This window comes from Zonotrichia albicollis, chromosome 11 (assembly GCF_047830755.1).
Source record: "Zonotrichia albicollis isolate bZonAlb1 chromosome 11, bZonAlb1.hap1, whole genome shotgun sequence".
Taxonomy (NCBI): Eukaryota; Metazoa; Chordata; class Aves; order Passeriformes; family Passerellidae; genus Zonotrichia; species Zonotrichia albicollis.
In genome coordinates this window covers 15887914-15909702 of record NC_133829.1, presented here as the reverse complement: position 1 = coordinate 15909702, position 21789 = coordinate 15887914, and the positions used below count along the sequence as shown (strand labels likewise).

The window sequence follows — 21789 nt, the reverse complement described above, 5'->3', positions numbered from 1 at the left end:
TATTATTTTTTCTTTTCCCCAATCCCAATAGTGTGAAAAAATGTAATTCTCTTTCCAATGCAGAAATTAGGTCAGCAGATCCTAATGAAATAATCCTGGATAACAATGCACCATACAAGGATCTGCTTCCACTAATTAATGACTAATTTTTCTTTCAAAATACAACATAGTAACTTCTGCCTGCAGTGGACAGTGATTCTACTTCAGTGGCATCTGTTTGTTGCATGTTTTCCATTTCTATTATTGTCATGGGAAGGTCAAATAGAAAAAAGCTTTTTGCCATGGTTCAGCTTGTATGGATCATGCTGATATAATCCCTACCTGATTACAGTTATAAGCTCCTAAAACACTGGCCATAAGTGATAAAGACTTCCTTTGTGCTTCAGGCTGTAATCCGCATCAAGCCAGTTTCAATAAGGATTTGTGCATCTGAAGTGTTGCTGAGGATTGGAATCAAAATTATAAACAGAAAATATAATAAAAAGCCTGTCATGTCTCTGAATTGGTGATGCTACCCCTTAAAATCTGACCTGAAGAACAGCAATATCACTCTGCTCATGAAAATATGAGGTGTGCTATGAAGCCGGACACACAGCAAATGGATCAATTTATTATTGGCTATGATGCACTTAGTTAATTTTGATAGTAGCTCACTTTTGTTTTAGTGTGAGGCAGTAAAGCCCCAACTTGAACAAGATCACTTTGTTTATTCTTGGTTTATTTCAGTTTGGGGTTTTTAGGTGTATGTTTGTTGTAAAGATTTCATCCACATGAGATGTGCAGGTTAGAAGCTTATTTTGGAGCCTGAAATAGGATTATGAAATTACATGCCATGCTTTTAATGAGTAAAACACCCCAATTAAAAAGACATAATGGGCAAATTAAGGATGCCTAGGATGCTCTTATTGTGCCTTTGCTGTTGCATTTGTTGGATTACCTAGGGTAAAGGAAGGGATTTCTATACTGTATAAAACTACACATCTCTGAAGAGTTACACTTCACCTTAACCATTATTCAAACTGGTGATAAAGAGCCACAGCAAATATTAATCTTCTTTTTAAACCCCTCCCAGGGTACTGTGGCTTCTGCAAAACCATTCCCCCCCTCATCCTTATATAAACAATTTTTTTATTCACTTGGTCATTTGCACAGACAGACGATGCACAGGCAGCTCCAAACACTCATTTTGTTTTCTTCCTTTTTGGGGGACTGAAGGGTGGAGCCAGACCAGGCAGAAGTCAGAGCAGCCCCGGAGCTACTTTAATCCATATAATCAGGCACAGGCCCCGAAGGAGGTTTGCCACCTCCTTTAGCTGTTCCCTTCACAGCCCTCCTTTGGGGCTTGAGGAGTTAAGGTTCTGCTCTGGGGCCAGGGAGCTGTAATATGCAGGACAGCTGCTTTTCTTCTGTTCTAGAGACATTTGAGACGAAGTAAATTGTCCATTTAGACGCTTGAGTTGCTGGACCTGGTTAGCGTTTGCTGTAAAGCAGCATTTTTGGCATCTGATGTGAAAATCACATGGCAGAATAAATTTAAAAGGTGATCCTGTGCCAAGACTGTGGCAAAGTCGAAGAGCCTTTTTGATCAGTCTGCCTTTTGCCTTCTTATGCAGCGACCCAGCAATGCAGAACGAATCACTGACGTGCTGAAGATCACCGCTGATTCTTGGAGGCACAATCCAGTGGCCATAATTGCTGGGGGCAGGGGGGATGTGTGGGGTTTTTTTACTCTCTAAACCACTTCAGGATGGGAAGGAAGAAACTGCATTAGTGGCCCACTATCTTGTGATTTCTGGGATGGGAATTCCATCTTGGACCATCCCAAATCCATGTGTGCTTGGGGCTCCTGGGCCGGCAGGACCATTGGCTCCAGTGTGGCAGCTCCTGCCAGCTTCTCCAGGACATCAGGTTTTCAGAGAGCCATAATGCACAGCACAGTGAATTTGGCCTGAAACATTTTGCTTCATTGATTTTTAAATCCCTCTCCTTACTACCCAGAAAAAAGTACAGACGTATGGATAAACAGCAAGTCTCAGTCTGGTCCCTGGAGCACCCTGCTGCCATGGAAGGGGCAGGCACAAGATGTCTTGCCTTGGTTCTGGGAAATCAGAATAATAATAAAATAGACCTATAAATTATTCAGAGCTCATGAGCTATTGCCTAATGTTGCTTGGGGCCAAGCATAGGGGTGTGGGTGAGGCAGCCAGAAATCTGTCGTGGTGAGAGGATGCCATCCAGGGCTCATGGTACCTGACTGGTCTTTGAAGTTTAGGTGTGGTTTGGACAGCGGGTGCGGCGCGACATTTGGGAAGCACGGTGACATCCGGCCTTTCGAGCGTGCCCCGCACTCCGTCCCTACATGATCCGTCCTGCCTTTGCTGCGCCCGCGGTGCGGAGAGCGCGGCCGGGGGATCTGGCAGCGCACGGGCAGCCACAGGCGGGGTCGGAGTCTCCCGGCTGCTGTTGGCTCCACAGCCGTAAATTAAATAAGACTTCTCCTTTCTCCTCGCAAGGCACATTTCATTGGCTTGGGATAGGATCTGGCAAGGAGCACCGGCATTTGAAGGCATAACTCTGCTCTCTGATGTTTTCTTCTCTTTCAAGGCTGTAACCCTTTGCGGAAACAGTGCGGGGGAACCGCGCAAAGGCGGCCGGGGGAGGCCGGCGCTGGTACCAGGTCAGTTTGGGCTGGAAGGGCTCCGCTCCCCTCCAGGCGCTCCGCGGGAGCGGGACGGGCCCCCTATCACAGCGACAACTTCGCTCTTGCCCTCCGGTACGGCCCGGACCGTGCGGATACAGCCAGCCGCGCCGCGGGACAGGGCCGATTGTACCGGGGAGCGGTGCAGGGACCAGCCGGCTGTGCGGGCGGACAGCGGGCGGTGCTGGGGACACAGCCATTAGTGTGAGGGAACGCAGTCGGCAGTACGGGTGTCAGCGGACCGTGCCGGGCGGAGCGGGGAAGGACAGCGGGACAGGACAGCCGGGCGGTGCGGCCGTGCGGGGCTCAGCGCGCTCGGCTCCGCGCTCTCCGTTCCGTTCCGCCCGCGCCGCCGCTGCCGCGCATTGGCCCGGCGCTCGGTCCAATGGGGCGGCGGGGCGGGGCCGGCGCGGCTCTCGCGAGAGCGGCGCGGTGCGGGCCGGCGGAACCATGTTGCGGGCGGTGGCGGCGCAGCGGCTGCGGCGGGCGGTGAGTGCGGGGCGAGCCCCGGGCCGCGCACCGAGCACCGGGCGGGGCCTTCCCGCCGCCCCGGCCGGGCGGGCCCTGCCCTGTGGGGCGAAGGGGGCGCGGGGCAGGGCGCGGGCCGAGCTCCTCCCGCCCGGCAGCGGTGGTCGAGGGGGTCTCTGAGAGGCGAGCGCTCCGCGCTCCGGGCTCGGACTTCTCGGCTGGACTCCCCTCTCACTCCGTCTGTTAAAAATAAAGTTTCCGAGTGGACACAGGGTGTTCCACAAAGCCTTCCAGTGGTCCCGGTCGGCAGGACTTGCGGATTGCTGTCCCGTGTGGAAAGCTAACGTAGGTGTTGGGGAAAACCTGAACTTCTGGCAGTGCTCGCTCGCATCCACCCTTGAGCAGCACAGGCTGAGCGACAGGTGGACAAGACTTCTAAAGTTTGTTACTGTAAACTCTTAAGAATACTAGAAGAATATTAGTGGCTCAATGAGAGGCTTTCTGCAGTATTGCAGTTAATCCACCGTTTTCAGTCACACCTGTGCAGAAATGGGATTGCCTTAATGATCACAACTTGTGGATGAAGCTAATGCAAAGCACCTGTTGCTTCTCCGGTTTGACCTTCATATTGCTCAGCTGGGAGCAGTGCTGGGCTGTTGAAGGCCATTTGCTGCTTGGTGTGTCATCGTGGCAGTGTTACCAAGGTCGAGGTGAACTCAAGGTTAATTGGGGTAGATGATTGATGAGATGTCCCCGAATATCTGTTCAGTCCCTTACTGTGCCCTAGGGGAGAGCCCCTCCACTAGAACTGTGTATAAATAGCCCTTGTAAACAACTTTAAGTATTGCAAGTCTCTTTTTGAGCTCTTCAAGGCTTTTACACGTACTACGCTTCAGTACAGCTCTAAAATAGTAGTTATGCATATGTTAAGTGGTGTCAGGTGATAAAAATCTCTCAAAAGAAGAGCAAAGGTAGAGAGGTCAGACATGATTGAATTAATCAGAAAATTGTTACTGTTGTAATCACGGGCATGTTTCAGTTGTTAGGCTGCAGGCTTTGTAGAGCAAAGGTCTCAGTGATCTGTGAATCATATGGTACTGCTGTGTAAATAGTACTTTACTCACATGCTCGCTGCACAGTTCAGTTCTATGGCCTGGACGTGTGAGTTCAGCTGCTTGCTTTTCAGCTGTACACATCTAAACTAGTAACTTTATAAAATAAAGCCAGTAAAACGTGGTGTGCATCTTTAGTGTGTGCGTAACAATGTAGTCTGTGACAGAGGTGAAACAAACTCACAGATTGTTTTTGTTTACTTTTCTAAAGTGCAAAGTTTAGCCCTGCTGACTCAGCTCAATGGTGAGTGTAGTCAAGAGAAAAAGATGAGAGAAACCTGTGAAGTATGAGCAGGAAGGAAAGTTGAATTTCTGTGCAACTTAAAGATAGGAGTACTGAGGAGCAGTGAGACTGCAAGTGCACAAAAACATGGTGTACAGGTGGGAGTAAGCGATTTAGGGACTTCCCTGTGTTGAAATACAGTGTTGTATTTCAAAATAGCTTTGTTGATTTTTGTTATTGGTTTGCAAGGGGTGTATTTGGAAAAGTTTATTGTGCATTTAATCTTTCTCTTGCAGCTTCAATTCCTTTGTAATATTAAATCTTTATTATGATTGCCAAATCTTTTTTGCAAAGTGGTTTTATTTTTTATCATTGTTCTTTGCTGCAGTTATAGCTCCTTTTTAATTCAGATGCCTTTAGTATTTCCTGGAGTTATAGAGCTGTCTTTTAGACCTCTTTCATAGCCAGGTCTTTAGAGAGGTTGTAGAAGTATATGCTTGAGTTTCCTTCTCTCCCTGAGTTTTCCAGATTTATTTAGTTAAAGTTTTACACCTACAGGATTGTGTTTTAATAGAATTAGGCATTGCTTTGTGGTTTAGGAATGTGGCCTTTATCTTTAGTAATACTCCAGTTCCTAGTTTCTGGAGTTCTTTCTTGGGAAGTTTGCCCTGTGTTTATTGGTTCTCCATGAGATCCACAATTCCTAATAAGCAGTTTTAAAATTTTAGGTTCTGGCCAGTTTGCTTTTACAGCTAAGAAAATCAGCTCTAGAGATACCTTTTAGGTCTGGTTGTTTGGTGCTCTGCCTTGTGAATGTCTGTTTTGGTTTTGTTCTTGGAACTTCCAGTGGCTCTCCTGGAGAGAAACAACCTTCATTTTCCCACGTGAAGTTTCTAGCACCCTGTGTCTTATTGATGCATATTTGGAGCATGGGGCCATGCAGAATTCACCTGCTGCATCTCTGGCATTCCTTGGAACAACTTTTTGGCTGACTCATCTCGTGTTTCTGTGCCTGCCACATGCTTTGGTTGGAGCTGCTTTCCCAATCCCCTGGTTAATGAGCGTCCTTGGAGCAGGCTGCCAGCAGAGGCCACGGCTGCTGCACACCCATCTCACCAAGCAGCAAGCACAGATTTACCACACCTCCCTCTGGGTTTTCCAGCTCTTGATGCAGCTGGTTTTTAGCATACAAGCAGCAAATCTGTGTGTAAGAGGTGCTGGGCACATGTGGCCTGTGTGTGTGCTGGCAGACCAAGAGATGCTCAGTTTGCAGTGGCTTTGTGTGCAGAGCAGATCCCTGTGCCCATTCAGTGGCTCCTGGATGTGTGTGCTGTTGGCTTCCCCTGTGCACCTGTACTGGATGTGCCCACATTGCTGATGTTCCCCTGTGACAGTAGCAGGGACCAATATCTGGTATTTTGCCTACAGCTTAGAAATCCAGATATAGTATTTACGTTTTTTTGTGCTCTGGTTGGGAAATGTTGATGGATTCCTTAGTGGGGAGCAACACGGTGCTTTGGGGAAACTTGAGACAGTCAGTGCAGTGAATCTGGGGCTATTTTGCAAGTGGCTTAATTGATCACTACTGCACATCTGAGTTAATCTTAGCAACTTTTAAACATCTGGAAGTCAGAGGCCCAGTTGGCTCTACAGTAAATACTGGGGAGGGAAGGAGAAGTTGGAAATTCTGGGTGGTTTTCATTCACAAATGTTAGTTTTGGTATAAACTGAGTCACTGTCCAGAGTTTCCAGCAGAGAGGAGGTGCAGATGTTTCTGCTGTAGAGGAAACATAAGGTGTGTGTAGCTGTGATTTGTGTGATTGTGTAGCTGTGATTTGTGTGATTTGTACCTAAGCCTGAGGAAAAGAAACTTGCCAGTTCTACCTCCCTGTTGCTGGGGTGTCATTACCTGCTGTCATGCTGCAGAAGCTGCTCGGGTGCCCAGGTTGGTGGGATGTTTATGTGGAGGTGATTTCTGTGGTAGCCTCATTTTCCAGAGCTTGGTTTTCGCCAGGAACCTTCCGTGGCACACGCACTGAGTGCTGCTCCTTCTTACGGCATTGTTTTCAACAGTTTGATCTGTGTGTCTTATTTCTTGTGCTTTCTTTGCTTGCTGCCAGCTGGTTTATTCTCTACCTTCCTGTTTTATGTAGGCATCCTGCCCAAGAGCAGCAGTGATGTCAGTGAAGTGATGGGCTGTTCTCCCACACTGGACAGTAACTCCATCAAAATAACCACTTGTCCTATCACTGACTCATTGCAGCTTCTTCGTTTTCATTTCATCCATATGGTTGGATGAATTATCCTCTGGTTTTACTGCAGATTCTTTATTATAATGAACAAAAGTCAGTTTGGTTTGGTTTTGTTTATAGAGAAAATTATTTAATGTGTCTTACTATATAAAATTCAGACCCACATAGAAATCTCGTTTGTCGTCTAGATTTTTACCCATAATATATAATGCGACTTTAAATTTATTTTGAATCTGATTTTGTCTTTATGTTCAGAAATGTCATCCCTGAAGTGACCTTCTGGTGTGCATATTGTGTATATTCCTGCAAATATAAAATGTGGGATTATTGGTTTAGAAATAATACCTGATTAATGCTGTAATAGCCTGCTTAAGCAAATTCTATTGTTCATATTATTTTTGGTTAAAAACCAATTATTTCTCAGTTTATTCTAGAATGGTTTGACAGAATGATGGTGCTGATGCAGTGCTTATTAGGGAAAAAATGATAATATAGGCAGAAATAAATGTGTTTTCAAAATGCATTTGTCTCCATTTGGAAATTTGAAAACTTGAGGATTTTCCAGGAGTATGGTCCATTTTACCTCATGGCACAACTGTAAATCATTGGAGAGTGGGCTTTTTGCCACAAAGTCATGGATTTATTCTTCAAATGGTGACTAAAATTTCATAACTTTTATTGCAGATGATGTGTGAAACATAATCAAAAATACAGCATCTGATCTATAGTGGCAGTAAATATTTTGTTACTGGCAATTGGTTTCAAAGGCTCTTAGAGTATTTAATGACAGCAAGCATAAGCATTATGTTTAACCTTAAGCATAAGAGATTAAATGCAGAGCATTTCTGCAAGAATCCTTATTGTTTTAATCAAAAGGACAAATTATGATCCAGATTCTGCAAAAACTTATCTTGGTATTTTTTTATTTGTGCACTGTGATTACCTTCAGGGAAATCCTTGGAATTTGCTTTCTGTGTTTGAAATTCAGTACGTTGGGAGGCTTTGTGGGGTTGAAGTCCAGGTGCAAATTTTAGCCTCTCATATTTTCTGAAGCTTTTTCTATTTGAAGTTGTAGCAAGTGAGTGTTTGGCGTCAGGGGAGATGGGGCTGGAATGTAAATTTAAAAAAGTAATGTTTGGCTGTGTGGCTTCAGCGTTGTGTTTGTGTTTGTTCCTTGGTTATATTGATGAATTTACTTGGTTTTGCATGTGTCCCATCCTACACAGTCTTCAGTTGGGCTTTTTGTAGGGTAAACAAACACATGAGGGACAATTTTCCTGTTCCTATCCAAAATGTTTTCCCTTCTCTAGTATTAGTCTTTTCACACCTGAATATTAGAGAGGAAGGTCCCAGAATTTAGAATATTTTGGTTTAGTTTTATGACAGTTTTTTGCCTTTTTTTGTTTCTTTCATTTTTGCTTTAGAAGCTCAAGTTTGTGTATGTATGGTGAATTGGTCAAAGTTGTTATTTAAGGACCATTAAATTGTGGTGGTAGACTAAGTGCTCAAACTTTTTGAAGGAAAAGAGGGAAAAGTGAACCTGATGCCTGTAAAGATTTCTCCTAGTGTGTTTTCAGGCTGTCAGCTGTTGCTGCTTAATTTTCATACAGACACTGCATAAAATTTGGCCTCTAAATATAAAAGTGGGCTCTGTAGCTAGATTTTGTTTAAAACTTACAATAAGACACTGCCAGAGAACCACCCTAGAAAACCAAGTAAATATTTATTTGCAACTGTTTATTTCCTTGTCTAATCCTCACTCTTTAAGGCACTTGGTTGAGTTGATCAGCTGAGCTTGAATGTAATGTGTTAAAATGTTTTTCTTAATTTGGTTCAGTATTTTCCCGTGGAGTTTCAGTTTAAGCACAGCATGTTACAGACAAGCTGAAGTCAAGCAGATTTGTCTTTTCCTTTTTGTATCACCCTATGGATTCTCTTTACTTAATAAAAATTATCTAGAATGAGCCTAGCAGTGTCTTACAACTTGTGTGAGTGATGGATTTCTGGGAAGCCCATTGGAGCAGGTTTTTATTTCAATGCCAAGTTTCCCACTGGTTTTATTTCAATGCAAGTTTCTCCCTCGCTTTGCAGGCGTCGGTGCTGCGGAGGTCGAAGAGCACCTTGGTGGTGGCAGAGCACAACAATGAGTCCCTCTCAGGCATCACCCTCAACACCATCACTGCAGCAAAGAGCCTGGGAGGGGAGGTGTCCTGCCTGGTGGCTGGCACCAGCTGTGACAAGGTAGGAAATGCTGTTTTCATACCAATGAAATAAAGAATGCAGTGAAACAACGCTTGGCAGCGTCTCGGGCAGCCTGGAAAATAATCTGTAGTCAGGAGAAAACGTGCCAGGAGTTGCTAATCTGCCAGAAAAGTCCTGCACTTGGAACTGCTTCTCTTCTGAAGAGAAAATATGGATATAGATTTCATTTCACAGGGGAGGGTATCAATAATGGGTGTTACATGCTTGAGCAAGCAAATTTTTATGGGACTAAAGGACAATTAACTTTTAAAACAAGATATATATCTCTGTAAAGTTTAAATGACAAATAGTGCAGTGCTAAGAATTTGGAAAGAAGCTTTTGCTTGTTTAAATGGAAACCGGCAGAAGTGAAACAACAGTGGTAAATTGGGCTTTTGAGCAAGTTGCTAATTTCAGAATTTCAGGTTGCAAACACTCTCTGCACAACTTGTGATGTGCAGAGAGTGTTTGCAACCTGAAATTGTTGTGCAGAGAGTGTTTGCAACCTGAAATTCTGAAATTAGAGCTTCTTGACTTCATCACACAGCTCATGTATGTAAAAAGTTCCTTGTACATTAGCTGTGCATTTTTAGTGTAATTTTGCCAATTCTAGAGACAGTATAGTTAGTACATAAGTGGCACTTTTATTCCAACATGACTTCATGTTGTGTGAGCAGTAGAAGCACAAAAAACTCTGCCTAATATTTACATACTGTTCTGCACTGTTATTTTGAAAGCAACATGTAGTATCTCACGAAGGAGGCATACTTAGAGCAGCTTATTCACAAATAGGTGGAGAAACCTCAGTAGCTATTCAGGTGTTTGAGGTGGACATGAAGCAAATATTTATCTAAATCAAGAAAATGAAAAAGAAAAAAAGGACATAATTGCCTGACATGTGTGTCTTTAATTTTCTTTATTCTATGCACTTGCATAGGAGAAAAATGTTTGTGAATGTTTTGTTTGTTTGTTTTAATGCTAAATATATGGAGTCTGTGTGCTATGGTGGAAAAAAAGTATTTTATAAAAAATGAAGGTTTAGAGATTTTTATTTAAGAGCCAGATACTCTGCAGCAGCTACTAGGGATTTTTTTTCTTTATTTCCTTTTGTTAATTTTTGAGGGTAAACTGATACTCATCAAACTCAGTAAAACTACTCTGTTCCTGAACGATGCATGTGGTCTCCAGACCTTGCTGTCAGTCCTCTTCTCTCTGATCTGTAGTAACCCTTTTATCATTTAAACTTCACTTGTGCCAATTCGAACGAAAAAAATGCATAAATATAAATTGAAAATACACATTGCTTCAGTGGGCAAAAAGTCAGATGCAAACAAAGGGTTGCTTCTAGAATTTGGACAAAAATCATAACAGCGTTGTACATTTGTATTTGTTTGTATGGTAGATACTGACTGAACTTAAAGTAGGATTTGTTTCTTGTGATTGGGTTGGAATACTGAGCAGTAATCCTCCAGTGTGGCTGTTGTTGGCTGCTGTAAGAAATGCTGGGATTGCTGTGGAGCCCTGCATGCAGGAGCCAAGGTTCAGGCAAGTTTTCCTGAGGCTGATTTGCTCTGTAGTTCTCTGATTCACAAATTCATTTTCATAAGGAGCTGTGCTGTGGATCAGAAGACCTGCATTTTATTCTGTTCAGGTCTGTTCTGATTTTGAAATTCATGTACTTTTGGTTCTGGTTTTATGAATCTGTAGGCTGTGAGCAGTGGGGACTCCCTTGTTATATGGTAAAACACAAACTAATAATAATTCACTTGTAATCACAGGTAGCATCAGAGCTCAGCAAAGTGCAGGGTGTTGCAAAAGTTCTCGTGGCTCAGCATGATGTGTACAAGGGATTTCTAGCAGGTGAGAGTTGTTCTTACCTATTCACAAAAGAAATTTATTAGTGTATTTGTGTTTGTGATTGAAAATAAGATGGTTGTAAATTCTGAGCAATGTATTTTTATTCTCAGAGGAGCTGACTCCCTTGATTGTGGAAACTCATAAAAAATTCAATTACACCCACATTTGTGCCGGAGCATCTGCCTTTGGGAAGGTGAGTAGATCAAAGAGCATCAGAAAGTTTTTGTAGAAAAGAGACAGACACTGCTGTATGTAAGAGTGTGAATCAAAGGCCTGAGAGAGATCAGCCATGGACACTTCTGCATTTGCAAACTATTTTACAATTGTTTGCTTAAGAAGTCATTAGTTAGATTTCATGATTCATGTTTGAGTTCTTTTATGATCTGATGTGAAAAAAAATAGTGTAGAAGAAATGATCTGTGGTAACCAGCCAATCCTATGGACACAAGGCAAAATGTGCAATAAGGCAAACCAGATTAAGTGATCTGAAAGCATGAAAATTGTAAGGAAAAGCACACCAAATTGGGATGTAAAATCTGTTATTTGCATGTTGAAATGAGAGTGAGCAAACCTATTGGAAGCAAACTTTTTTTTGGAGTGGGATTTGCATCTGTGATAGACTCATGTGCATTAAAATGTCTGTAAACAAATATAAATAACGCAGAGCTAAGTTCCAGCCAGGATGGTTTGTAATGAAAATGCGATTTTTATTTTTCAAAGCTTCTTTTTATTTTATTGTGTTTATGAGTACATGGAGAGGCTCAGTACTAAGAATCTGGGCAGCATTGTGGTGCAGTAAATTAGAGGAAAAGGATCCTTCAGAAATCGTGCCGCTGTAGGACGGGCGGACATCGGCCTTCCATCTGCCTGCTTTCACTTCCAATCAATAGCAATCCATATGCTTGTGTTTTTGCTAGGAGAAATTAAGCCTTAGGTTTTTAAATTTTTTCTTTTTTTTCTTTTTTTTTTTAACTGCAGTGTCATAGGAGTTAATGGCTTTTGCTTTAAAGCTTACACTGCCATTTTTGAGTGCTTCATGTGAGTGAAGATTTTAGACCTGGGCCTTTTTTTCTTGTACCAGATTAGGAGGCAGACAAAAAGCAAATAATCATCTTATCATTGATTTCTTTATAATTTCTGCTGCTCTTTTTAGCCTTCTTCCCACTCCTAAAGGTGCTAAGTAATTTTCTAGAGTAAGTTTTGGAGCAAGAGAATATATACTTTAATATTTAATTTTTTTTTTCCCTCTGGAGGGAAGAGTGCAGAGTTTTTTTCCTATAATTTCTGGCATCTAACTTCCAAAAGCACAATTTTTTTTCCTCTGAAGTGCCAAGAGCTCAACAATCCATAACTGTCAATTTTCTGAGTAAGTGGCATCTATATTCAGTTTTAGAATATTTGAAGCAAATAAGTCTCCTAATTTAAGATATTGAATTACGGGTTTACTTACAGTAAGTCTCATAAAATGTCTAATGTTATTACAGTAATGGGGTTTTATTTGGCTGCTAAGGCTACATGAGTAGCCCTTCAAAAATCTTAGTTCTATATGTCTCAGAGACAGCATTATATGAAATCAGGTCAGCAGTGTTTTTTACTGACTGTGTACATTTTAGTTAGCTTACTTTGCTAACTTTTCATCTCTTAATTTCTAGAATCTTATTCCCAGAGTGGCTGGCAAGCTTGATGTTGCCCCTGTTTCTGACATTATTGAAATTAAGTCCCCAGATACTTTTGTGAGAACTATCTATGCAGGTGGGTAATCACAAAAGCTGTGTGATATTTGTCCAGTGAAGAATCTAGCAGTGCTAATTTTTCTACATGGTCCTAATGTTAAAACCTTGGAATATGATAGGAATTTTCCCTTTAAAATCTCAATTGCTGTGATTCATAAAAAATGAAGCCTGGGGATGGACAGGATGCTCGCTGTGTGAGAAAGGAGGTAATTCCAAGGGCTTTGGTGGAAGCATGTCAGACCCATGTCTGTCACCTTAAGGAACAGAATTTGGTCCCATCCTTTCCATGTGCTGTGTTTGTTAATGCCCTTCTGAACAGGTTCTGGAAAGCATAAGACATCAGGTTAATTGTCCAGCTTTATTTAATAGGACTTGCATTAGCTCTGATTTAAGATACCACAGGGTTATTTTTTCTAATTACAAAGACATTGAGTGAATTATTTCTAATATTTAATTACCTTAATTTGTAATTATTTTTTCAGTCTTGTTTCTTTAATGCTTGGCTGACACTGTGTTTTATTTTAGATATTAGCTCATTAGCTTGTGTTTCTTAATTTTACTGTAAAGTTGTACCACATGTACCAGCAGGGTATTATATTTTGAGTTATGGTCCTGGAATGTGGTTTTGTGCTGCACTTTAAGTTACTTTCCAGTAATTCACAGTTTCAAGATGACTTTGTTTGTGAATAGCTGAATGTTTATGAATGTTGCAGCAATTTTTCTTTTAGCATTCCCTGCAGCCTCCAGTGTGAAGTATTGTATTATATTATAGAGACAAACACAGTCCCACAGATACTTGGGGGAGGCCTCATTGTCTTCAGTTCTGATGAATTCATGCAACAGGATAAAAGATCTACTTTGAATTATAGACATTCTTTATGTGTAAGAATGGCATTTTCAAAGTTGTTTTTTTCATCCCTTCTGAAATTTAAAATCTCATTCATAAGAGATGATTTGAATGCTTTGTATCCTTTAAAAATAGAGGATTTGTATTCATACTTTAGAAATGCGGGGCTAAAACATCAATTAAAGTATTTTTAATCTCTATGAAGTGCTAAGTTTTAGTCATCTAAAACTGCATTTTTGGGAAGTACCTTGCTGGATGCTGCATATTCCAGTACAACTGCTAATGTGGTTTTGATATTAATTTTGGGGTTTTTTTAAAAGCACAGTATGTCTGATAATATTTAAATTTTTAATGTCCCTTTTTTTAGGAAATATTATTTGCACTGTGCAGTGTGATGAAGCAGTCAAAGTGTTTACTGTACGGGGAACTTCATTTGAAGCTGCACCAGCGAGTGGGGGCAGTGCCAGTGTAGAAAAGTGTGAGTATTGGTTCTGGGGTGCTGTTTTGTTTCATAGAGTTAGTTTTGCTCACTGCCTGGTGATGTTTTGTAGAAGGATTTGTCAAAGCAAAGTGATTGTCATCATGTAAGCTTTATATTTTTAATCACAGGTTGCTTGCACTTTTTAGTGATGTCTGATAAGAGAAGATAGAGATTATGTGCACAGTTATTTCCTTTTCTTTGACCAGAAATGGAGATGATCTGTGCTGAAATCCATGCTTGTTCCACTCGCTGCCTAAACGTCTGCCACTGCAGTCTTGAAACTAAGCAAGGACAAGTTACAGCTGTTTGAATAGCCAGATTGGTTTTCAAAACAAGACTGAGCAAAAATAGAAGATTTGGTTTAATCATATTGCAATTGAGATAAGTCATTACATCATCAAGCTAAATTAGTGGCAGTTTAAATTGATTTGAGAATACAGAGTTTTAGATCAGTTTTAACTGTATCAGTTCAATTTACAATTTAATGAAGCCAGTGTAGCTCAGATAATTGAGAAATCCAGTCAAGAATGACAAAGTAGTTGAGGTTGGAAGGGATCTCTAGAGATCATCTAGTCCAGCCCCACGGAGCAGGTTGCCCAGGACTGTGTCCAGTCAGGCTTTGAGAATGTCCACAGCTGGAGCCTTCACAACTACTCTGGGTAACCTGTTCCATTTTGGTGACCTCTGCTGTTTTTCACTGTGGGCCTTAGTCCCTGCCTGTGAACCATCCTGTATTTCCTAACATCTGTGGTTGGCGGGAGTCAGACATTCCTGAATGAGCGTGTTGCACTGCTGATGTTGCCTGATTGACTTGTCTGCCTGTGATAGTGAGGCTCACACTTGTGCTGGCTTGGTATCAGTGTGGGGCACCTGTAGAGCAGAATTCCTCATGGTGCAGTTTGTACTGTAGTTCCCTGAACACTGCTGGTGAATGAAGCTCGTTCCTCAGTGCCAGCAGCAACTGCGAAAGCTCACAGCAGAATCGGGTCTAGAATGAACTCTGAATTGAGCTTGAGTTTAGGTTTCAGCTTGCAAACACTTGCTTTCTCCTTCTCCTTGTGGGGTTTGCTGCTGTGCTGGATGCAGTGACGCCCCCGCCGCCCGTGGGGATGTCGGAGTGGATCGAGCAGAAGCTGACGAAGAGCGACCGGCCAGAGCTCACCAGTGCCAAGGTGGTTGTGTCAGGGGGTGAGTGATCACAGAGAAACTGGCTGATGCTGCACTGCACTAATGGGGCCTCTTGGTAAATCATGTCTGTAATGGGATACATTAGGAAAAAAAAAGAAATTATGATGTAGTTCTCAAATATTCCATGGGAGCTACTGGGGAAGCACGCAACGTGTGTATTGTGTAAAGAGGTAATACATGAGTTTAGCATATACTGGGAGGCTTTGTAAGAACATTTTCATATTGGATGAGCCTCTTCAAAATTTTAGCAATATGAATTGTTTTTTAGATGGAAATTTATCATGGTTTTTCATGTATCAAAATTTATCATGTATCAAAATTACTGCTGATCATTTCAGTCAGTCTGAACATTATTATGTAATGACCTTAATGATTTAAAAACCTGTATTGATTGTGTTCTGCTCCTTAGGTATCAAGTGATGGACTGTGATTTTTACTGTATACCTACAGCTAAAATGATTTCTTACTAATCTCACTACGGTGTTTTGTTCCTGAAGCCAGCAGAGGGAGCACAAATTAGTTAAAAAAATTCTGTTTCCCTGGTTTTGGAGAATGACCTTGATGGTGCTATGTGCAGGAAGTGAACAAGACAGAGTGGTGTTGGTTTATACATATGAAATATTAATGCCAAAGAAAAAAAGCTAAATCTCCAAATATTAAATACTGGTTAGTAATGTATCCAGAAATACCCTGTGCAGCCATATCTTTGAGTCTTTGCAAATGTTAATACTCATACAGAAAGTTTACATAGGCAAAAAAAAATTAAAGCACCATGTTCTTCTTTCTTGATCTTCTTTTGTTCTTAACTTTTAAGGGAGGGGCTTGAAGAGTGGTGAAAATTTTAAGTTGTTGTATGAACTTGCGGATCAGTTGAATGCTGCAGGTAAACTTGTTTTCCTCCTTATTTTTTTAACCCTGTTTATTATATTTAAACAGATCACATTAAAACCAGAATTAATCTTAAGTCTTTTATTTTCATGTCTCTATCAAATGGTTAAAATGCTCTTAGTTTAGTAATTGATAAAGTTTTATCAATTATATTTAAATACCTGTGTATGAAGCAAAATATTAACCTGTAATATTCCCTGTGCTGCTCAAATCTCCAGAACAGAAGCTTGCAAACAAAAAGTGAAGTAGTCATAGCTCAATTTGAAGAGCTGATACTCTCTGCATACATCCTTTTCTAGTGCTTCTGTACAGAATTCCACTCACATTGTTGTAGTTTGAGTGGCTCTGCCCTTTTGCTGTGCTTTTGTATTAACAGGAGAAAATCAACTATATACAATGTCTCAGTGAAGTTTTTTCTATAAAGCTGGGAAAGAAGGAGAAACGATTTGCTCTAATGTTTTAGTTCCATTAATTTCAGCATTCACATGATTGGCTTGTTTTTAAAGTGGTGTTTTTGCTAACTAAATGTCCATATGGCATTTCTGAGTTTACTGTGATATTTTTCTTTACCATGCCTGATTTTTGAGGTTCACAGCAATACAAGATAGCACATATGTTACATACGGACTTGAAGGAACATTTTGGGAAGGCATTTATGGGAAAATCTTCTTTTGACAAAGCAACAAGAAAAAAAATCATGGAAATATGCCAGATTGAAATCCTTGGTTTAAATATATGGCCCTTTGGTGCTGGGAGTAGGGATTTCCTGTTGCTTATGAAGTGCATTAGCACTTAGTATTTGGAGGTTTTTAGCTAGTGGTATAGAGAGGGATTACCATAAGAGCTTTTAAGAGGGAAGTTTTTAAATATGTGCCCTTAGAGTGTGGGACTCTTCAGTAAAATACACGGGCTTTTATGGTGATATAAATTTGGCTTGCAAGTATTTTAAAAGAAAACATTGAAAATATTTTCTTTCAACCAGTTGGAGCTTCCCGTGCAGCTGTTGATGCTGGCTTTGTTCCTAATGACTTGCAGGTCGGACAGACGGGCAAAATAGTAGCACCAGTAAGTATGGAAATATCTCTCATCCTAGGGCTGGGATGGTTTCTAGCCTGCATTTTCCTTCAGAGCAAGCACTTAGAGATGAGCTGAGTCTTAATTCCAGGCCTGACAGGAGCATCAGTGTGCCCACTGTGATGCTGTCACTCGACAATGCGCTTACAAAATGACAGAAGCAAGCTTGGATGAAACCTCTGCTTTGGGTGAATGGGATGTGTTCTAACACAGCTTTGTCAGGGGTTTGCATGCTGCATTCTTTCATAGCTGCCTGAACCTTCCTTAGCTTCCTAGCAGCTGGCATTGATATGCTAAGAGATGTCATTACTGATGTAAACTCAAAATTACATCAATCCGTGGCTTGATCTCTTGCAATTGTGTGTTCTGGGTTTTTTCAGGTGATGATTATTAAAAAACTTTTAGTAACTGTCACTGAATTATTGCAGTACACTCAAAGCAAAATTTTTGTAAGAAATGAAAGTGCAAGAAATTTAAGAGAGGAATAATCTGCAGATTGGCTGCTGTAGAGTGGAATACCAAGGACATACTCTGAGTGGCTCAGTACTGGGCAATAACATGCTGCACATATTTTTCTGCTATTTCTTCATTCTGTATCACAGGGAACTGATTTCTGTGTCTTTGTGTCTGTGTGGACCTTTCTGTCCTGCAGAAGTCTGAGACTTCTTTTGTTGTTCTTTATGACCTGAGGACATGCAAGGAAAGCTGCAGCCAGATGAGGCACATTTGAGTGTTTGTGAACAGGAAGGTACAATTGTAGCACATTTGAGTGTTTGTAAATAGGAAAGTACAAATGTAGCACATTTGAGTGTTTGTGAACAGGAAGGTACAATTGTAGCACATTTGAGTGTTTGTGAACAGGAAGGTACAAATGTAGCACATTTGAGTGTTTGTGAACAGGAAGGTACAAATGTAGCTCACCTGGCGGGGCAGAGCCCACATGAGATGTGATGGTCTGTCAGGGGTAGCTCACCTGAGCTCCTTTACTGGAGTAAAGGTTTTGTGTCTCAGTGAGCAGCTCTTTGTGTATGGCACAGAAGGCACCCAGGAGCAGCTTTTATTTGTTAGTGCCTTAATGAGACCAGAAGGGAAGAGTGAGCTGAAACTTAGTAGGAAAATTCATCGTATTTCAATTGCTGCATTTACCAAATCACAACCATTTAAATAATACTAAAAAGCCATGCATGTTCAAAGCCTTGATAGGATCCTGAAATGTTTTGCCTTTGCCATTGCTGCAAATTTAAGCAAACCATGACCATTATTTTTCTAGTAATAAATCCAGCAGGATAGAGTAATACTTCGATGTCAAAGACAGGAAATTGTGATTTTGTCGTCAGCTCTGTCTGCTGGGTTTTCTTGATTTTCATGGAACAAGATGTTCCATGTTTCTGATTTCTTCTGTCATGAGTTGTGGATAGGGATGTTTGCTGCTTTTTTTAAAGTCCTCATCAGAGGCCATCTGATGATGACCCTGTGGGCCTGAGTTGAGCTATTTCCAGACATGCTAGTGTGTGAACCTGTAAATCCATGTGATAACCAACTGCTACTAAACACTCCTCCTGAGAAGTAGGCCTATTGATAAGACTAAGGTCATTCCAAAATCTTGATAGCAGTGATATTATTAACCTCTGCTGTGTAAGGAAATTGGGAAGTTCTGTGGATTATAAATGCAACCCCAACTGTCTCTGCTTACCAGGGTATAAGCTAAGTGTCATTTAAGTGTGTGTTTTGAAAGGGCATGAGATGGGACTAACTATCCTTAGTTCTTCTCTACCTAAATATCCATTAATGAGGTGGAGAATATGAATTTGAAGACAGCTCAGCTCTGGTTTGTGTATTAAGGCTCAACAATGAACATTCTTTCCAGAGTCAAGGGCATATAAACAATTATGTTGAAAGAAAAAAGGCTGGCTTTTGATGATGATACAATGCTGTATTTTGCCACAGATGGCACATAGCAACATGTGAGAGCAGTAAGAACATGAAGCCACATCATAGGATCACATCAGTGTTGTCATTGTCCTCTTCTAGAGGATTGTTAAATAGCCTTTAGTCAGGAGTAGTGGATGAATGTTAAACTCTGTGTCATAAATGATCTGAACTGACACACTTGTGTGGTGCTCTATTTGTCTGCAGGCTGATGCATTTTTCTCTCATCTCACTTCTTAACAAGTGTTTGTTAAAAAGTGAGTTGTGCTGAGTACTGGAAATTACATGCCTCTTCTTTCAAATTTCAGATATTTAGTGTGGATCTTCAAATACATGCAAGGATAGTTCAGTGCCTTAGAAATATAGAAAATATGGAATGTTAATTGTAATGGAAGTGCAAGTTGAATTGATATTAAGCCCACAGAGTTGCTGACTAGAGATTTGAATTTTTCTGTGTGTTGGGTAGGCATCTTAAATATGAAGCAGTTGAAAGCTGCAAATTCTTAATTTAACATTCCTAATTCTACTTTACCATCTTTTTGGTACTTCAGCTAGAAGTGGAAAATAGAGTTGACTTGAAGAAGTGAGCTCTTTTGGTCAGGTCAGGATGACACTGGCTGTTTTAGCAGTTCTCAGAAGATGCTTTCTCCCTGTGTGAGCTGTGCTCGGTATCAGTTCAGGGAGAGCTTGTGATATTTGATATTCTGTCTGGGGAATTGCAAGGCAGCTTTGGACACTGGGCAGGCAGCTGAGAGCTGAGTTTTGTGTTCAGCTCTGAGCTGACATGGTGTGTGCCCTCTGGGTGTGTGGGTTTTAGGCAGGGGAAGAGTCTGAGATCCAAGAAGCTCTGGAGTCTGAGGCACGCTTGTTCTCCTGTGCAGCCTCTGCTGGGAAAGTCTCTCAGAGTGTGCTCTTGCACTCTATTAATAGCCTGCCCAGTCTCAGTGGAGGAGTGGAATGCATTGTTTTCCAGGACTCTGGAACTGGGTCAGTTTGAGACTGCAGAGGGACAAGGGTTAGTTCCAAGCTCAGCAAGAGGGGAGGTGCTTCTGCTGCTCTTTGTGTGCCTGCTGGGATGGTTGTGCTCATCTCTGGGTGAGAACATAACACAGCTGCCTGAGAGGGCTGCCTGTGCCTTCAGCTGTGCTTTGGGGAAGCAGGGGTGCTCTTGGTCATGGCTCCTTCATAATTCTGTGACTGGCTTCAGTTTTTGAGAGTAGAGCCCAGACAGTGCCTCACAGAACCCAGGAGCTCACAGGCACAGCAGTTTGCAAATGGCTGAGGTGTTAATTCACAAACACTGCCCCTCCAGGAGCAATGGAGTTCATTTCACTGAGGTGATGGGAGAATGCAGTTAATTAAAGAGCACAGATTTCACCTTGTGGCTGTTTGAGCCCTGCTTCTACACAGCACATCTGCTCTTCCAAAGTAGCCTTGGACTGTTAAACTTCAAGGTTTTGTTCCTGTTGGTGTTTATGCATATTGTTGGGTTTTGACTGGATCTTTGGCAATTTTTCTTTTGTACAGTTTTAGTCTAGTTGTTAAAATATTCAGTGTATTTTTTTTTGTTTCTGTTAGTACCTTTTTTTTAACCTCTTGCTTTCAGGTGATTGCAGCTCCTATTTGAACTTTCTCTCTCATGAAAGAGAAGGCTGATTTGTATTATTTGATGAGATGGAAGGAAATTTTTAGACATAAGTGGATATATTAAAATATAAAATACTTTCTTCCTAATTAAAAAAAGCAATTTAGTATATTCAGTGTCTTTAATCAGTGACAGCCATTTTAGCATATTTTTTACAATTAGAAGCCAGTTTTTCCCACTATTTCTTATATGCAGGTGTTCTGCAGAAAAATGAAATTTGATTCTCAGGTATGTATTTTCTGTTTAAGGAAAAAGCACTTGTAAGAATGTTAAAATTAGCTGGTTTTGGATAAAAATATCCTTCCTATTAGCGTTTACTACTAAATATTACTGAAGTATATCCAGTTAGAAAATACTAAATTCCTTACAGAAATCAAGCCTACCAACATTACCTCTGAGTAACTGCAATTTTTAGATAAGAAATTTCAAATAGTCAGGGGTGTCACTTTCCCCAGTAAAAATCTTCCCAGTGCTTTCTCTCATGTTCATAAAGAAAGAAACAAGAGTAAAACAGGTGTGAAAAAGAAAGAAAGTAAAAAGTGGGATTTTTTCAGTTATTTAAAACTTGGAAATGGAACAAAAATGCCTCATTTATTAGTTCAGTATTAGCTTTTCTTACGCAAGGCATAATTAGCAAGACACTTGTTGTGCAGCCTCCATGATGCAGGTGGGGAATCCTGCCCTGCAGTGCCCCTGCAGCTGTCCCTGAATGCCCAGAATGTTCCATGCTTTCCTAGGCTTTCCCTTGCAGCCTATTGTAATGAATTATATTCTTCCCTCAGGTTTTGAAGGAAGGTGGGCTTGTACTGGGATTATCTCACACTCAGCTTCTTGTCCCCAGAGAACAGCCAGAACCTCAGTGACACTGAGAGGAGCTTTTTCTTGGCAAGTGTGTGTGTATTTGTTATCCTCTGCCCTTGTAAGGATCAGCTGCTGCCTGAAAGGTGTCCTTCAAATTTAATCTCTGCAGAGTTTAAATCTTCACTCTTCTAAAATTGGTGCTCTTTCAGGGTCTGACTCTGGAACTGCCTTAGTTTCTGCTGTAGCATTTCCTAGCTGGCAAAACTACTTTCTTTTTTTTTAATTTTTTTATTTTTTATTTTAAGGTGTTCAGTAGCTGCTTGTCTTGTTACTTTCAACATTGGGTACAGAA

The 21789-nt window shown here is 41.1% G+C and overlaps 1 protein-coding gene across 1 annotated transcript in view; it reads left to right on the top strand.

Moving 5' to 3' along the window:
• Window positions 1–3058: 3058 nt before the first annotated feature.
• ETFA (electron transfer flavoprotein subunit alpha) overlaps window positions 3059–21789 on the top strand; it is a 29123-nt gene continuing 10392 nt past the window's right edge. Inside the window, exons 1-9 of the mRNA XM_074549523.1 lie at window positions 3059–3187; window positions 8845–8994; window positions 10773–10854; window positions 10962–11044; window positions 12504–12603; window positions 13799–13909; window positions 14999–15100; window positions 15915–15983; window positions 16971–17053. Coding sequence (XP_074405624.1) covers window positions 3149–3187; window positions 8845–8994; window positions 10773–10854; window positions 10962–11044; window positions 12504–12603; window positions 13799–13909; window positions 14999–15100; window positions 15915–15983; window positions 16971–17053 — 819 coding nt within the window. The 5' untranslated portion in view covers window positions 3059–3148. The remainder of the gene's footprint in view (window positions 3188–8844; window positions 8995–10772; window positions 10855–10961; window positions 11045–12503; window positions 12604–13798; window positions 13910–14998; window positions 15101–15914; window positions 15984–16970; window positions 17054–21789) is intronic.